General features: G+C 38.4%; 1 protein-coding gene across 1 annotated transcript in view; it reads right to left on the bottom strand.

Moving 5' to 3' along the window:
• The window catches only part of MYO16 (myosin XVI), a 360,482-nt gene that overhangs the window by 41,969 nt on the left and 299,377 nt on the right, over positions 1–19,136 (bottom strand). The window contains exon 11 of the mRNA XM_037067733.1: positions 5,120–5,230. Coding sequence (XP_036923628.1) covers positions 5,120–5,230 — 111 coding nt within the window. The remainder of the gene's footprint in view (positions 1–5,119; positions 5,231–19,136) is intronic.

The following is a 19,136-nucleotide window of genomic DNA, read 5'->3' on the forward strand; positions in this document are numbered from 1 at the left end:
AGTTCTAAGTGCTCTACAAAAAGATCCTCTACAATGACTTAATCTGGAAGGGTAACATAAAGACCAAAGAACTCTTTAGTGGAAGTTTATAAAGCTGAGTATTTTATGGAGATAGAAATAGAATGTTATGAAAAGAAAAATATGAACATTCCCTGATGCAGGAAAAGGGGCAATGCTCAGAGAATAAAACTCACCAACAATAGTGTTCAGATCCTAAGAGACTCATAGGAGATTCTAGACTCTGGAATAAGGAGAGTGGTCATCCTCCCATGAAAAATTATAAGGCAGAGGCAAGGCTTAAGACTGGGAGTTTTGAAACTATATTTATTTTCTACAAAAATTACTCCAGTTCATTGAGAGACTGGAAAAAGAGGGAATGAAGTTTGCTCTAGAAAGTTATGAGGTGTAGGAAAAAAATGTCAGTGACTTTGAAGAAAATGGTGCCCATCAAGATGAATGAAGTAGATTCATATTTTGGGGAAGCTCAGAAGATGGCGGCAGAGTAGGACAAAGGATTTCGCTTCCCCCCAGAGAAAAACCAGGCTGATCTGCAGAGGAGTGCAGCAGATAGCCAACAGGGACCCAGCATATAGGAAGGTAGGACTCCAGAAAGTGTAGTGGACACTGAATGACCAGACAGTGAGGAGAGGAGACGACTGCAGGTCAACAAGGTCCGAGGGAACAGCACAGAAGCTGCAGGCCCTCCCCTGGGCCATGCCAGGGTCCCCTGCCAGTCTGCCTTTGTCTCTGGGAGCCCAGAGCTGGCAGCAAGGACCCTGGGAGAGAGCCAGTCACAAGCTCCCTCCCTACCCGATGGGTGCAGATTGAGAAATGCCAGGAGAAATAGATTTGCCTGTAGTGTTAGAGAGAGGAGTGGGTACTAGGAAGCACACCAGAGAGCTCTGATAACCCGGGGAGTCAGTCTGTGGTTGCCGGCTTGGGAGAACTGAGAGTTGCCCTGTGCCTTTTGCCATAGCACTGGGAAAGGTCCCCGCCAAAGCCTGGGAGACCAGGGAAGCCTGGCTGGGAGCATGCACCCACACCCCAGGCCAGGACTGTGAATTCTGGGGAAAATCTGCTCTCAGTGGGACGCTGGAGAGTGGCACCAGTCTGGATCTTGGGAGGGCATTGGTGAGACCAGCTGAGTTCACCGAGAAGGGAGGAAGACCACACTAATAGCCCCTCAGGCTGCTGCAGCTAGTGTGACCAGAAGAAAAGGTTTGACCAGCTGGAAACCAACAAGAGGTATTTTGTGTGTGTGTGTGTGTGTGTGTGTGTTTTGTTTTTCTGTTTGTTTTCAAATAATCTTTTATTCCTTTAACTTTATTATTCTTTTATCTTTCAGTACTTTTACCCTCTCTCTTCTTCTTTCTTGTTTTATTCCTTCTTCCTTGCTTTTCAAACTTACCACTTTTTCCTCCCATTTGCTGCCCTTTTTTCCCCTCTTTTTCTTTCTTTTCATCCCTCTCCCCCCCAAGTGAGACAAAATACTTGGAATGGTGAAAAGACCTTAGTTGGACTCAAAGAGGAGGCATCAAACAGTAGAAACAGAGAGACAAAATTTAGTTTGCTATAACAGAAAAACTACAAGTTACTGCATATTTGTATTTTTTTCATTATTTTGTCATTATTCTTACATCGTCTATTTTAATAGTATCTCTTTATTCCTTCTCTTTCTGTATAGTCTTCCTTTCCTTGGCTGGATATATTGTATCACTTGACAGGTTTCCCTGTCCCCTCAATCATACCGTATTGCTAATTTACTGTCCTTTACTTCCCCTTGCCCAACTAGCACACTATTGAAGGCCCAATACTCCCTAATCTTGGTATATCATAGATTCTGTCATATGATTGTTGCTCTAATAGTATTGTAAATAATAGCTATCACATACTATTGTAAATACTACACAACACCCCCCGCCCAGATCTTAGCCCACTACATTGTTGCCTGAAGTATAATACTGTAGTGATTAACTATTCTCTCTCACACTACACCTATTTACCATTCTTTATTCTCACCTTACCTCAGAATATGACCTCCCTCAACCTCACTCCTTTCTAGATCCAAATCACAAACCTTCCCTCCCCAACAAGAGCCTTATCCTCCTTCCATCCTTTCTAAAAAGTGGCTAGTTGGGTTGAAGATTACGGTTATCTCTGTACATAGCCAGGGGATCACCTATCTCTTCTCCACCAGTTGTTACTGTAAATATCACAGATTACTCTCCTGCTGTCATAAACCACTTTGCTTCCCCCTGTAACTGATCACAACAACAACAAAAAGAAGTAGGTGGAAGGAGAGAACACCAGGATAACCAAAGGAGTCTGCAACACTGAATGTCACAGGCATTCCACCACACAAGTTCACACCATAAACCCAAGGAGTCAGAACAGATCAATTTAAGAAGCTGAGGCTAACAAGAAGAGGCTCACAAACACTGGGAAGACAAAAAACAACCCCCAATTGAAAGGAAAGGTGGAAGCCGCAGAAAGAATGTTAGATGAAACAGAGGCAAGTCAACTATTGGATATTGAATTCAAAGCACTGGTTATCAGGAAATTCAAAAATCTTACAATGAGCTACCAGAAACTACAGGGGAGCTACAATGAACTCATTGCCTCTTCAACAAATGGTGTTGGGAGAACTGGACAGCTACATGCAAAAAAATGAAACTTGAGCACTTACTTACACCATACACCAAACCAAATTCAAGGTGGATAAAAGACTTAAATATAAGCTGTGAAACCATTAAAGTACTAGAGGAGAGCATTGGCAGGAAAACCTCAGATATTTCATGCAGCAACATTTTTACCAATATGTCCCTTAGAGCAAGGAATATAAAGGAAAGAATAAACAAATGGGATCTCATCAAAATAAAAAGCTTCTGTACAGCTAAAGAAAATAGCATTAAGATAAAAAGAGAACCAACTGTTTGGGAAAACATATTTGCCAATGATACCTCAGACAAAGGCTTAATCTCCAAAATATACAAAGAACTTACTCGACTCCACTCAAAGAAGACAAGCAACCCAATTAAAAAATGGGCAAAGGACTTGAACAGACACTTCACCAAAGGAAGACATACAGAGGATCCAGAAACACATGAAAAGATGCTCAATATTGCTAGCTATCAGAGAGATGCAAATTAAAACCACAATGAGATACCACTTTACACCAGTCAGAATGGCCATCATAAACAAAGCAACAAGCTACAAATGTTAGAGAGGTTGTGGGGAAAAGGGAACTCTAGTTCACTGTTGGTGGGATTGCAGATTGATACAACCACTATGAAAAACTATGGAATTTTCTCAGAAAACTAAAAATGGACCTGCCTTTTGACCCAGCAATTCCACTGTTAGTACTATATCCTCAGAACCCTAAAACACCAATCCAAAAGAACCTATGCACACCAATGTTCATAGCAGCACAATTTACAATAGCCAAGAGTTGGAAGCAACCTAGATGCCCATCAGTAAATGAATGGATCAAAAAAAGTATGGTACATTTACACAATGTTATTCTATGCAGCAGAAAGAAAGAAGGAGCTACTACCCTTCGCAACAGCATGGATGGAACTGGAAAGCATTATGCTGAGTGAAATAAGCCAGGCAGTGAAAGACAAATACCATATGATCTCACCTTTAACAGAAAGCTAAACAACAAAACAAACAAGCAAGCAAAATATGACCAAAGACACTGAAATCCAGAATAGGCTGACAGGGACCAGAGGGGAGAGTGGAGAGAATCACAGGGGGAAAGGGGAAGGATTCACAGAAACTAGTATAAAGGACATATGGAGAACTAAGGGGGCAGGAAATGGGAGGGAGGTGGGGAGTATGGGGGGGTGGGCTGGGATGGGAGTGGGGGACAGAAAACTGTACTTGAACAATAATTAAATAAAATAAAAAAAGATGAAGGAAGTAAATTAAATGAATATTTGGGAGACAAAGCCACTTGGAAAGCATGAAGCAAATGGAGAAATTCAAAAACAATTCAAGCAGGGGTCTTCTGATAAAAAAATTAAGAAGTTAAAATAAAAAGAATCAATATAATGATGGGCAAAGGGAAAAATAGAATAAAAATAACACACAAGTAACAGGGCAATAACTGACCAAAGTAATCAGGTTTCACCACTTTATGCCAATGACTCAATTCCATTAATTTTGAGAGAAGTATGTAATTTTAAATATATTTACAGTGCAGGCAATTTATCCAAGCATTCTGATGCTACATTAAATTTACATAGGCTAACTAGCACCTGACAATTTATTACTAGTAAGGGAATCTCAGACTTCACATTTCCATGAAAATTACTTACTCAATTTCTCAGTACAGTGGAGAAAAGGGGTGTTAATAAAAAGGAAGAGCAGACATTCCTACAAACAGATTTCTCCATATACATTCTATCTGAATTGTTCTGAGTTCAATATAACAAAATCAAGAAGGGAGAGGGAGAGAAAAGAGAGATAGAGAGGAGAGATACTGAGAATGAGATAGCATGGTGTCTGAATTCATACTAGTATTGGTAGAAATAACACATATAAATCAGGATAGACCCATAGCAAATAAATTTTCCATGCTGTTTATCAGCTGAGTCTCATTTGATAACAGGTTATCAAAAATCCCTATATAAATTATTTACTGTACAGATGAAGACATTTTTTGATCATTTAGAGGAGCAACAGGTTATCAAAAATCCCGATATAAATTCTTTTCATGCAAATAGGGAGGCAATTCTCCATGCACAATTAACTTTTCCCCTTTAGCTTCTTTTTCCAGATCTAGAAGCCCATATCAAAGTAGATGAAACAAACAGCATTTTTAAAAGTGATTAACAGATCCTGATGATTCTAGCAAGATCTTCCACAGCAAACATTACAAGAAAGTTGTCTACCCTCAGTATCAACTTACACTTAACAACTCTATTATTTGGACTTCACTGAATCTGCATTATAACTGCACCAGAACAATCAACCTGGGCTCTGAGAAATCCACCTGAAGGTATCAGCATGACCAGAAGCAACAATAAATCCATTATCTGTAATATATGCAGCAGTGAAGGGTAAAAAGATGCAGCAAGAAAAATGCAGTGCAAAAGGCAATTTCAAGGGCACTTACATATATCTGATTGTTCCCAAAGCGCTTTTGAATTTCATAAAGCAGGCTGCCATCATTGAGCTCACTGAGTGTTGCTAGGTCATCATTTGGAGCAGGAGGCATTAACTTGACCTGGGGGAAACACATAAGTAAGATCAATTCTAATTGCTTTGCAATCAACTTTCTTCACAGTTGGATGTTCCATTTCAATTATATGTCAAAAGTTTAAAACCAACATGAGTTTGGAATTGTTATTAAAAGATGAAATGGTTCACTTAAAAGAAACAAAAAGTTTCAACAGCCACAGAAAATTATATTCAGATGAAATTTCTGTTCTATACTCATGAGAGTGCATCCACACTCACACACACACATGTTGGATATTCACTTACATCCCTCAAAGTCATTAAGTCTATCAAAAGTATTTCAGCATGTTGATTCTTCCTAGTCCCTACTTTCAATCTAGACAGCTCTAAACTGTGCTGAGTCCTTCATAAGGCAAGCAGCTGAAAAAGCTCATGTGTTTGCCACGTTTCCAAAGCTAAAGCAAAGCTTCTCGATCAAATTACTGTGCTTGGCATGGACGCAATGTGCCTGGAATTCAGTTTTTGCATCCATCTAGGGGAAGGCCAGATTTTTAAAATGAACTCTAGCATTTTGGCTTATGATTTTTATTCTGCTCTACAATACTCTTAAGATTAAAGTAGGTGTGAGATTAAGATAATTTTATCAAGAAGAAAACAAACACATTTCTATTTCAATTTGATATAGAGTGTTTAAACACTAGGCAATATTAAAAATAAAATAAAGACAAATTTGGATTATTTAATTAGATAAAAATCTATCCTTTGGAAGTTTAAAATGGCCAGTGTTTAATTTTATATACATAAGATATGCTCTGAAAAGCAAAAATTTTGTATAATTTGAGAACTTTGGCTTTCTCATGTGAAACACAGTAATGAACGAATAAAAATACTCTTTTTAATGCTCCCATGAGTTCAGTGGTGCCTATAATGAACTTTTAATAATAGTAAGTTTATTCGTATTGTGAACATTCATGTTTGTATTCTGTATTTAAATTTTATATTTGTATTGTACACAAAACTATTGAATATAGCCTCACTGAGTTGAACTTAAATATTACAGTTCATCAGCTAAATATTTATAGAGTAATAAATATTACATGTTTTTTACAAAAACTAAATTGAGGACTCTGTCTCTGAAATGAGTGACTATTTCCAAAAATGCAATCTTTCCCATGAGTTCGTAAATTCAGGTCACTGTTATCCCAGACTGTTTCTAATCTCAATTCATCGTGATAATAGAAACTTAAGTTCTTTACTGGGAATTTTAAATACTCTGAAGAGTAGTTTGTTAAACCTTCTTTTTGGAAGGCTGTCACAACAATGGGTTCTCTGGCATTGTAGAAACGACCACTTACATAAGTGGGAAACACAATATTCCAATAACAGCATGTTTATTTATTAAAATTAAGTTATAAAATACTCAGGACCTCTGAAATGTCAGGAACAAACCTCTTTTTTACCCCAACATGCACACACCCAACCGACACCTTGAGTTTATTTTCTATTTTTGTAGCATTTATATAAAAAACATGTCTTTAAATATCTTTCAGAACTAACCTGTACAGAACATATAACATAGTATTACTAAAATTAGTCACTTAACTTTGTGTTACAGACACAGCTTTAAAGCTTTGATAATGTCAAATAGCTCAAGAACAGTATCCAAAAACTGGTACTTGTTGCTTAACATTAAGTTTTAATGTCCCAGTTCTCTTAATATTTTTGGGTTGGCAAAATCAATTTTGGGATTGCATATGTTTTTAACTTTATATATTCAGTTCTACTTTGAAGAGTCACAAGCCTAAAGTGCTGCTGAGACGGACAGTTCCCAGAGAAGCATGAAAATCAAGCAGTGACAATCGCCTCTGCCTAACCCCTATGTGAAAAGCCTAGCAGTCTTCAGTCTTTGGGACCCAGGCACTGTTTCATTTTGCCTTTTCATAAGTCATGGTAAATCGGGTAATATCTCATACCACAGGTGGCAAACATAAGGCCCAGGGGCTGAACCCGGCCCTCTACCTTGTTATATCTGGTCTGGCACCTTGTTTCTACCCAGCAGCAGAGCCAGGCTCTTGCTTAACTGTTAAGGAATAGTTACATTTATACAGTCCTAAAATTACATTCATCCCTTTGAAGGCAACTGCGAGGCTGATGTGGCCCCCTGCCCTGTGAAAATGAGTTTGACAACCATCTTACACATTGATCTGAGTACTAGAATCCTGGGAAATTCGAGTTTGTCTAAGTCTAAGACATGCATCATTTGTATTTACCTGGGTGAATGATGTTCAAATAGCAGTGGCACATCTTGCTATCTGTGAGGTCTTTTTTTTTAACTTAAAAACATTTTAAATTTCATTTTACATTCAGTATTATTTTGTAACAGTTTCAGAATTATAGCATAGTGGTTAGACAATCATATACTTTACACAGTGTTCCTCCTGACATTTTCAGTACCCAATCGGCACCATGTGTAGTTACTGAAATACTATTGCCTATATGTCCTATGCAGTACTTTACATCGCCATGACTATTTTATAACTAGCAATATGTATTTCTTAATGCCTGCACCTTTTTTATAGAGCCTCTCAATCTGCTCCCCTCTGCCATCTGTCAGCCTTTTCTCTGTATCTATGAATCTGTTTCTGTTTTGTTTGTTTCTTTATATTGTTCTTTAGATTCCACATATAAGTGAAATTGTATGGTATTTCTCTTTCTCTAACTATTTCTTTCAGCATAAAACCCTTTAGGCTAATCCCTACTGTTGCAAAAGGTAAGATTTCATTTTTTCATTGCCATGTATTATTCATATTTTCTCTTCTTTTTAAAGAAGACCCTTTAACTTTTCTTGTACCCTTGGTTTGGTGATGATGAACTCCTTTAGCTCTTTCTTTCCTGGGAAGCTCTTTAATTGTCCTCCTGTTTCAAATGATAGCTTTGCTGGGTAGAGTAATCTTGGTTGTAGATTCTTGCTTTTCATCACTTGGGATATTTTCTACCAATTTCTTCTGGTCTACAAAATTTCTGTTGATAAATCAGCTGACAGTCTTATGGGGACTCCCTTGTAGGAAACTAACTGCTTTTCTCTTGTTGCTGTTAAGAGTCTCTCTTTTACTTTAACTTTTGGCATTTTACCTTGGTGTGAGTCTATTTGGATTCATCTTGTTTGGTAGTCACTGCCCTTCCTGGACTTATATGTTTATTTCCTTCAAGTTAGAGAAATTTTCCATCATTATTTTTTTTCAAATATGTTTTCAATTTCTTGCTCTCTCTAGTCTTCTTCTGGCACTCCCCAATACAAATGTCAATATGCTTGATATTATCTCAAAGGCTCCTTACACCAGACACTTTGGGGGGATTCTTTTTTCTCTTTGCTATTCTGATTGGCTGTTTCCTATTTACTTATATTGCAAATTGTTGATTTTATTCCCTGCTTCATTTACTGTATTATTGATCCCCTATAATTTATTCTTCACTTCAGTTAGTTTACCCTTCATTTCTGATGGGTTCCCTTTTTTGGTTTCCTTCTCCTTATTTACACTGTTGGAGTTCTCACTAAGTTCCTTGAACATCCTTATAATCATTGTTTTCAACTATATACCAGGTAGTTTTCTAATCTCCATTTTATTTAGGTCTTTTTCTGGAGATTTCTCTTGTTCATTCTGTTGGGGCCTGTTTCTTTGTCTCACTTGACTATTTTCCTATATTTTGTCTCTATGTGTTAGGTAGAACTGCTACATCTCCAGGGATGGTAAAGTGCCTTTATGTAGTAGGTGTCCTGTAGGCCTTAGACACACAAGCTGGGCACTACAGGTGTGCCTCCTGTGTGGGCTGTGTGCATTCTCCTATTGTAGTTGAGCCTTGATTGCTGTCAGTGTCACTGGAAGGGATTGGCCCCTAGACCAATCAGGTGTGACAACCAGCTGTGACTACACAGAGGGAGATGTTGTGCAGGAGTAGACCCTATAGAATAAGACATGCTTTGGTGGGTCTTTGGTGTTCTCCGGATCCACCTCTTGAATGTGTACCTTGTAGAAGTGGTAGGGTGGTGATCTGCCATGGTCTTCAGCTGTCCCCTGAGGACACTGGCTCTGGGGCCTCCTGGGAGGTGCAAGGTCAGCCACTGCCCTGCCTGGGGCCACCTGACATGAGCTAGAGAGCAATCTGAAGGTGATTTCTACTTGAACTTGGTTTGGAGGTACCCAGGAGAGGCCAAACTCTGAACCAACACCAATTTCCTCTAATGCTGGGGCTGAGGCCAATAAGCCAGAACTATGAGATAAGCAGAGGACTGCCTGGTCCTGCTTGTTTGAGAGGTTTTTAGAAAGTCCTAAATCTGAGACAAGAGAGCCATTTGTACAGAAAAATCACTGGAAACAGCTTGAGTGGGCCTACAAGTCAGCTGGAGCAGGGTTTCAGGGAATCACCAGGGTGTGATAATAGTGTTAGTAAGGTTGATGGAAGTTCAGATATGGCATCTGCCTGTGGCTCTGTTCCTGCAGCAGAGGAACAATGGCAATGGCCTCTGCCAACACTCTGTCTGGGAGAAAGTTGGCTGTCCACGTCTTTCCCTGGAGCCAGATAATTCAGTTCTTCCCCTATGGTCCTGGCACCTTTTGAGCTGCTGCCTTGGCACTGGAGATCAGAATAAATTCAAGTAATTTTGTGTGCAGACCCTTTAAGGGGAACACTTGGGAGTCTAAAAGCTCTCCATCTCACTTAGCCACAATCCACACTGATATTCACAGTTCGAAGTCATGGAGACTTCTCTTTTCAGCACCAGACCTCTGGTCTGGGGTTTCTGGCATGGGGCTGTGACCTTTTGTCCCTTAGGGGGAACTACCACGCCTGAGATATCCCAGTTTTCTACTGCCACACATGGGTGTGGGACCAGCATGCTCCTCATTTCTGCTCCTCCCACCAGTTTTGATGTGCATTCTTCTTTATAGCCTTAGTTGTAGGACTTCTGTTCAGCTATATTTCAGTTGGTTATGAATGATGGTTGTTCTATAACTTAGTTGTAATTTTGAGGTGGTTGTGGCAGGTTCGAAGGTAGTGCATTTACCTACACAGTTATCTTGACTGGAACCCTATGGGTGAGATCTTGAATACTTTTTTAAAATTCTCATCTCAAGAATATGGTTATTAATTTTTACAGACAAAGCAAGAGGGAGGGAGAGATATATTGAAATAAACATCAATGTGAAAGAGAAACATCAATCAGTGGCCTCCCATAAGCTCTCCAGTTGGGGTCAAACCTGTAACCTAGGAATGTGCCCTGAATAGGAATTGAACTGGCAACTTTCTGGTATATGGGATGATGCTCCATCCACCTGAACTACCTAACCAGGGAACATTTTTCTTTCTTAATATCTTAACTCACTTTTGATTCTTACAAAATGTGATAAATAATGGTGTGTCCCTCACAGGTGGTTGTGAGAATTAAATTTATGTGGAGGGCTGCTGCAGTGCCTACCCTGCAGGTAAATGTGCAGTAATGGATGCGTTGTTATGCAGTTAGTGAAACATCTAGAAAAGTCCATGGAGAAGTTAGTAAACTTTCTGCCAACTTCATGGAGGGCTGTCTTTGGTGGAAGGCAGAGGCCAACAGTTGTAGAGGGCTCTGAGCCTGTTTCTACTGCTCTCAGCAAATGCCCTCAGCTTTCTTCTGCTTTAGGAATTGAAATTCTCAATCACATATTTCTTTGTAGGGAAGGATCTGTTGCAAAATAATAATTTTTAAAACTTTCAACTCATTGATATAGTCCAATATCCTTAACTGATAATATAGAACTTGAAGCCCAGAGAGGCCAAGTGATTTCTCTAGGGTTAACATAGGTCGCAAATCAGAAGTAGAAGCTGAGATTATAACTATTAGGTAACAGTGGAGAAATTCTAACAGGTAATAAATAAAACTGATAACATATATTTAATAATTTGCCCTTTTTTTCTTGCTCACCTACTTGTTGCCAGGCATTGTGGTAGAGTTTTAGCACAAAGAGGGGAAGAAAAGGATAAAGTCCTTTACCTAAGAGTGTTTGCAATCTAGTGGGGGAGACATAAAAACATAAGTAAGAATGTTTAGGAAAAGTACTATAAGGAAAAATACAGGATATTCTTGAAAAAATTATACTGTTTGAGTGTCTAAGAAGTCCTCTACAAGAAGCTACAGTTGAAATTGGAAAGAAATTAAAAGGTAATTCTTTGGGATGTGGAAAGCCAATTTAGGGAAAGGGAAGAAAATGGCAAAGTCCCCAAGGTCAGAAAGACACTGGTGTGGGGAGGCCCTGGACATTGGCTCATGAAGGTAGGAGCAAGAGGAAATAGTAGCAGATATTGGTGGGGGAGAAAGTGGAGCTTGCACATAATTGGGGAGGTGCTGTTTAAATCTAAGGGCTACAGAATTTCACTGAATGGTTGAGGCGGGTGTCTGACAATTGTGGCTTCCCATTGCTAACTTATTATTCCAGCAGCTTGCATAGCAAAAGGGGGCAGTGGTGAGACCAGTTAGCAAGCTCCAAATAATGGTGGTCAGGCAAACCATCTGAGAACAGGAGAGAGGACTGGATACAAATTTACTTAGGAGGAAGAGGAACTACCATCCTCAACTTTGTGCTATTGAATTGTATCTGATGTATTCCTTAGGATTAGTTTAGACAAGATCAAAAGTTTATTTATGTTGAAGGACAACTTTTACTATATTTTAGAATCACAGACTGGAATGTTTGCCCTTCAATATAAAAGGGATTTGGAAAATAAGTGGAAATGGGTATTTATTTTCTAGAAATGAAAAGACTACTGGCAAAAGTTTTTATAGAGAAAGATACCTAAAAGGAACTTTCACCAACAATTTAGGAATGGATGTAAATATCTATGCTTTCTAATGTCTTTGCAAGCATTTCCCAAAGTACAAAGACTTATACACACACATACACAAAGATACATGCCCTAGAAAAGTAATATGTATGTTTTACACATGTATACACTATACATATACACATTCATGCATATATATTAGATAAGCCAGTAATACATTTGCATTAACATTGAACAATGCCATGGTAAGAAAAAGTCTACAATAAGTTAGGTAGCATATTTAACTCCTAAACAAATTATAAAAAGAATAAAAATCAAAGCATGGTTTTTCTTCAGAAGTAATGTTTTATGCTAAGATAATAAAATTCCTCTTATAACCACAACTTTAATGAGCTCAATGCAAATTTCTGCGTGCATATTTAGAAAAAGCATGAATAGCACTAACAGAAGTTCCACATTTGTTCTGACAAGACTGAAAGAGCTATTGCAGACATCTCCTTGGTATTCCTGAGGATTTTCATCTACAGTGGCACAGCTGTCACATGGGAGAGAAAAATACCAGGCTGACAATAAAAATGTGAAGACTTCCTGTGGGTTCGTAGTAATGAATTGTGACAAATACAGTATTAGGGTAGATCAAGGGAAGAATTCCTTCAATTTGTCATACCAAGATCCCAAAATGGTTAGGAAGGAAGGTTTGATAATCAATCTTGAGCAAGGTTATCCAAAGAACACATTTTAACATTTTTTAATTTCTTAATGTTTATTCTATGATAGTTGTACAAATTTTTTCCCTTTTACCCCTTCTACCCAGCCCATTCCCTAGCCCACAGTCATTCTCCTCTCTGTGGTCCATATTTTTACAAAGATTTCAAAAGCATTGTGACAGCTGGTAACAAGTAGAAAGAAAAATAAAAACATGTCTGTGAACATTTTATGTTATAGCTGTAGACCCAGTGTATACTACAAATGTCTGCCAAGCAATTATTGCAATAGTCAAAAAAGAGATGGGATAGAAATGCAAAAAACTAACATCTTGTCTAGAATTCACCATCTTGATTCTTTTGAATAACCATTAAACATATCTCCATATGTATTTCCATTATATATATATATCTACATATATTTCCAAAAGTAGAGATCTAAAACAAAAAGCAGAAATAGTTCAGGATACACTTTCAGAAATGTTTTGAGAACTAATGGGATTTTAAAATTTGAAATACACTGATTCCCTTTCTCCACTTGTCAACACCTCTTTGAGCTGTCAACTTTGATTTTTTGTTTGGTTGCTTGTGATCTTTCTCTCCAGGAATTTAGCAGTATATACACAGGAACTAGAAGTTCTATGGGTAGAAAGATGGTCCAACAATTGGGATTAGGGCAATGAGATCATGGGAAAGGCAGACTAGGAGGAAAGAATTGAGTGTGCATGAATGAAGAGATAAGAGGAAATAAGAAAAAACTGATGGGCTGGACATGTCAGGGAAAGGGGCATTAATCTGACAAACTACTTTATACAAAGCTTCCCAAAGCTGAACCCCATTACCATTCATGAATAGCATTTTAATTATTTCCCCCTTACTTTTGTTTTTCTGTTAGATGTATTAGATCCTTTCACTTACTATGTCTTTGAGGAAATAGCAGCAGATATTGGTGGGGAAGAAAGTGGAGCTTGCACATCATTGGGGAGGTGCTGCTTAAATCTAAGGGCTACAGAATTTCACTGAATGGTTGAGGATATAGCTGAAGATTTATGTTTTCTGTATGTATATGTTGGTATATCTATGGACTATAGAAAGAGAATTCCTCCAATCTTTGAGACGTGTACATTGTACACACAAACTTCCCCTCCTATTCACACAATACTCAGAAGTAAGCATGGATCCAGAAGAATAACTAACCAGAAGTCTGTGTGTCCTCAGAAGAGGACTGAATACAGAGTAAAAGAAACACTTGTGATTGTAGGCCATTTGATTAAGCTTCTTCGGTGTAAATTTGATGAGTTTAAACTTAGTTTGAAACTTCAGTATAAATAAGTGTGGAGGACTCCCAGTCAAGATTGCAGCATATGCTGACATGGCTCACTTCTTCATCTCTTCGCACATCCATGTCAAGATTACAACCAAAATATAGAACAACCATCACTCAGAACCATCAGAAATCGAGTTGAATCGAAGTCGGACAACTACAGAATTAAAAAGAAACCACATCTATCCATATTGGCAGAAAAGGCACAGATGTGGAACAGGTTGGTCCCTCACCCATGTGTGGTGGATAAAAATTAGGGAGGGATATCTTGGGATCAAGGAGGTACCCTGGAATGGGTACCAGCCCCACACCAGGCTCCCCATCCCAGGGTTCCAGTGCCAGGAAGATAAATACCCACAACCTCTGACTGCAAAAACTAGTGGGGATTGAATTGGTGGAAGAAACTTCTGCAGCCACAAGCAATTCTTCTTTAAAAAAAACCCACACAAAGACTCACCTACTCAGACTCACTTTCTCTGAGCTCTAGGGCTGGGATGGCAGCTTGAAAGGCACTGGTGGCACATTGGGAGAGGCTGAAGTGTCTAGCATCAGGGCGAGCAAAAGCAATTGCCCCTTTTCTGACTCCTCGCCTGGCAGAGCCACAAAACTGGCAAGCTAGTGCCATATTTGAGACTCCATCAACCTGGCTAACACTGCTTGACCCAACTTGGAGAACCCCAGAGACTCCGCCCTAACCAATTTACGGGCCCACCCAAGCTGCTTTTCCATATGAATGGCTGGTCTTGGCTCCTCCTTCACACCTTCCTAAATCCTCTCAAATAAGTAACAGCTGGCTTCAGTGAGGCCCAGGCCCGGCACTAGCTGTAGCCAGCCTAAATTCACAGCTTGGATTCACCTGGGAGTCTCTAAGTCACAAGTAACAGCCATTTTAGATTGTTTTATAGCTTAGCCAGGGTGATTCTGGGAAAACACTGGTGGGGTCTGACCTAAGCATGCACTACCTGGGAAACCCCAGAGCCAGCCCACTTAGTGAATAGTTACAGACCACACTGGACCACCACCACCATTCTGCCCCTGCACTGGACCACCACCACCATTCTGCCCCTGCACAGCCGATCCTCCATGGTGTGGGAGAGTGGTGGTAAGTGTTCACAGAGAATCCTTGCAGCTTACTGGCCAGGGTAAATCCCTCCCATTGACCTGCAAACAGCAACCAAGACTCAACTACAAGAGAAGGTTGTATGTAGCCCACACAAAGGACACACCTCAAGTATCCAGCTTGGGTAATAGGGGAGGCTGTGCCACTGGACAGGACAGGACACCTAACTACCGTATTAGGTCACTACCAAGACATGGAGTCAAAAAAGCTGTGCCTAATATATATAAACAAACACATGGAGGCTGCCAAAATGTGGAGACAAAGAAATATGGTCCAAATGAAAAAACAGATCAAAACTCCAGAAAAAGAGCTAAAAGAAAAGGAGATAAGCAATCTGTCAGATGTAGAGTTCAAAATACCATTTGTAAGGATGTTCAGGGAACTTAGTGAGGACCTCAGCAACATAAGAAAGATCCAGTCTGGAATAAAGGATACACTAATTGAAATAAAGAACAATTCACAGGGAAACAAGAGTGGAATGGATGGATGCAAGAATCAAATCAATGATATGGAACACAAGAAAGCCAAAACAAGTGATCTGAATAAGTAGAAAAAAGAATCACAAAGAAACAAGAATAATCATCCTCTTGGATAACTTCAAGAGCTCCAACATTTGTATCATAGGAGTGCCAGAAGGAGAAGAGAAAGAGCAAGAAATTGTAAATCTATTTTAAAAAAATGAAAGAAAACTTCCCCAACTTGATGAAGGAAATAGACATATAAGTCCAGGAAGCACAAAGAGTCCCAAACAAGATGGATGTTTCCTGCTGTCTTAAAAGCAACAAGAGAAAAGAAATTAATTACCTTCAGGGGAGTTCCCATAAGTCTGTCAGCTGATTTCTCAAGAGAAACTTTTCAGGTTAGAAGGATTGACAAGAAATATTCAAAATCATGAAAAGCAAGGATTTATAGCCAAGATTGTTCTACCCAGCAAAGCTATCATTAGAATTGAAGGGTAGATAATGGGCTTCCCAGACAAGAAAAAAGTAAAGGAGTTCATCACTACCAAACCATTATTATATGAAATGTTAAAAGGACTTATTGAAGAGAAAGAAGATCAAAACTATGAATAATAAAATGACAAAAATACAAATCTATCAAACATTGAATCTAAAAATCAAACTAAGCAAACAAGAAAAACAGAGAGAGTATTATGGTTACAAAGAGTGTTTTAGTGGCTGCCAGATGAGAGAGGTGTGTGGGGGGATCTGTGAAGAGGTGAGGACATTAAGAAGTACAAATAGGTAGTTACCGAATAGCAATGGGGATGTGAAGTACAGGATAGGAAATGGAGTAGCCAAAGAACTTATACTTGTGTTCCATGGACATGAACAATGGTGGGAGGATTACCTGAATGAGTGTGGGGGTGTTAGGTAGAGGGGGAAAAGGAGGAAAATCAGGACAACTGTAATAGCATAATTAATAAAATACACTTTAAATAAAGAAAGAAAGAAAAAAAAGTGCATAATAACTTTCTCACAGTAGTATTTTTGAAGATTAAAATAGTGCAAGGAAAAAAGACTTATGGACATGGGCAACAGTGTAGTGACTGTAGGAGGGAGGGAGGGGGTATAATGGGACTCAATGATAGTGAAAAATAAAATAGAATTATTTAACAAATAATGCAAGTGAAAGCATTTTCAGCTCTGAAGTGTTCCATATAGAGTGTCATTTTGTACTATTATATTCTAAAGTAACCTACTTACATTGAAAACAAAATCCAGTTGATATGTTGACTGGATTTACATGAACTAAGAGCAGATTAATTAGTGACCAGAGAACTCAACCACTCTGGCAAAACCCAATATATAGTCTATACAATAACAATAATAAAATAAGGAATACATCTTAACTGAGTTTTTAATTCTGTTCTTGGAAAAATGCTGTCACCTTGTAGCTTTAATCTTTTGTCATCTTCATAACAACCATATTAGGTCAATGCTATGTAACCATTTCACAGATGGCTTTAGTGAGGTTAAAGAACTTCCTGGGTCAGAGAGTTCCAGTAGCAGCCCTGAACCAGAGCAAATCTGTACGTCTCTATTATCCTTTCTCTCTACCCCTAGAATAACATGCCTTTACTAAATGGAATAAAAATTTGACTTGAATTTTAAGTGTGAATTGCATTTAAGTAAGTATATTCTCAAAGAAAAGAGAGGAGGAAAGGAGGTGGTAGGAAGGTAGGGATCTGGAAAGAGAATTGAAGAGGGCCGCGCAGGGGAGAGGAGTAATGGGAGGGGAAAGAAAACAACAAGGGCAAAGAAGGAAGAACATCTTAACATATTTTTTAGCAACTTAAGACAAATTCCACATTCTCCCAGATATTATTATAGCAATTGTTAATTTTGATGATTATTAGAACCATAAAAAGTTTAAATCAAGACTTGAATACTCATTCACACAGTTACCATTTGATAAGACCTACATTTTATAAAAACCTGGAAGGAGAAATGCTGTGGTTTCTGTTTCAATTAAAAATTTTTCCACATTACATATTCATCCTTAAAATAGAAATCATAACATTATTGTTTTGGCAAGACTCTTCTAAAGCCCTCCTATAGAATGTAAATGTATAGCCCACTCACGACTTTTCCTCTGTTCTTCCTCTAAAGAGAATCACCTGTGCATTTCCTGGCCAAGAACATACGACAGTGTAATGCACACAGTGGAAGTTATGGGTGAATGTTATATAGATAACATGCACATAAAATCCAAACAAGCCATTCCCTCTTTAATAAATATAATATGATTACAACTGCTTCTAATGTCTCAGATATACTTGCAAAGAGCTGACACTAAAAAGTCATTAGACTTTTAAGTATAAAGATATTTTAAGTATAAAAGTATTATATTTGATGTTATGTTGTAAGTGTTCCTTTTTAAGATTTTAGGTTTTTAGAGCAGTTTTAAATACATCACAAAATTGAGAGGAAAGGTCAGAGATTTCCCTGGCCAGGTACACACAGCCTTCCCTGTTATAACATTCCCCACTGTAGTGGTATATTTGTTACTATTGATGACCCCAAACTGACATATTATTATCATTCAATGTCCATAGTTTACATCAGAGGTCACTTTTGGTGGTGTACATTGTAAGGGCTTTCAAAAATGTACAATGACATATATCCACAATTACAGTATCACACACAGTAGTTTTATTGCCCTAAAGATCCTCTGGGATCCACTTATTCTTTCTTCCCCCAACAACTCCTGGCACCCACTGATCTTTTTACTGTCTCCATAGTTTTGTCTTTTTTGGAATGTCAAATAGTGGAATCATGGTTTAATGTAGCCTTTTCAAATTGAATGCTTTCACTTAGTAATATGCACTTAGGGTCACAGGGAGTTCATAAGATCCTTAAGAAAGTTAAGACAAACATTGCCTTAAATTTACCTAACATTCAATTTCCCTACTGCTATCGACTGAATTGTGTTCCCTGCGATTCATATTTTGAGGCTTTAACTGCCAACCTGACTGTATTTGGAGATAGGGCTTCAGGAGATAATAAAAATTAAATGAGGTCGTGGAATGTATGGGACTCTGATCCCACAGGGTTGGTGTCCCTGTAAAGGGTAACAGAGTTTGCTTTTGTTCTTTCTCTATCTCCACCATATAAGGAAACAGTGACAAAGCAGCCATCTGAAAATCAGGAAGAAGGACTTCAGCAAAAACAGATTTAGATTCAGCCAGCATTGTGATTTGGGATTTCCACTCTCCAAAACTGTGAGAAATAAATTTCTGTTGTTTGAGCCTCCCAGTTTGTGGTATTTTGTTATGGTAGCCTGAGCAAATGGATACACCTAACAAAATTTAAAAATATTTCAGATGTTTTGCTGTTTTAGTTATTTTAAAATGAAAATTAATGAAATAAAAAAATCCAAAAAGTCTTTAGAAAATCTAGTTAAAATATCTTTAAAATATTCAAAACTAGATACAGCAAAACCAGACATTTCAAGGATTACTCTAATATTTACAAAACACCATTTATAA

This window comes from Sturnira hondurensis, unplaced genomic scaffold (assembly GCF_014824575.4).
Source record: "Sturnira hondurensis isolate 20B ecotype Veracruz unplaced genomic scaffold, ASM1482457v3 Scaffold0017394, whole genome shotgun sequence".
Taxonomy (NCBI): domain Eukaryota; kingdom Metazoa; phylum Chordata; class Mammalia; order Chiroptera; family Phyllostomidae; genus Sturnira; species Sturnira hondurensis.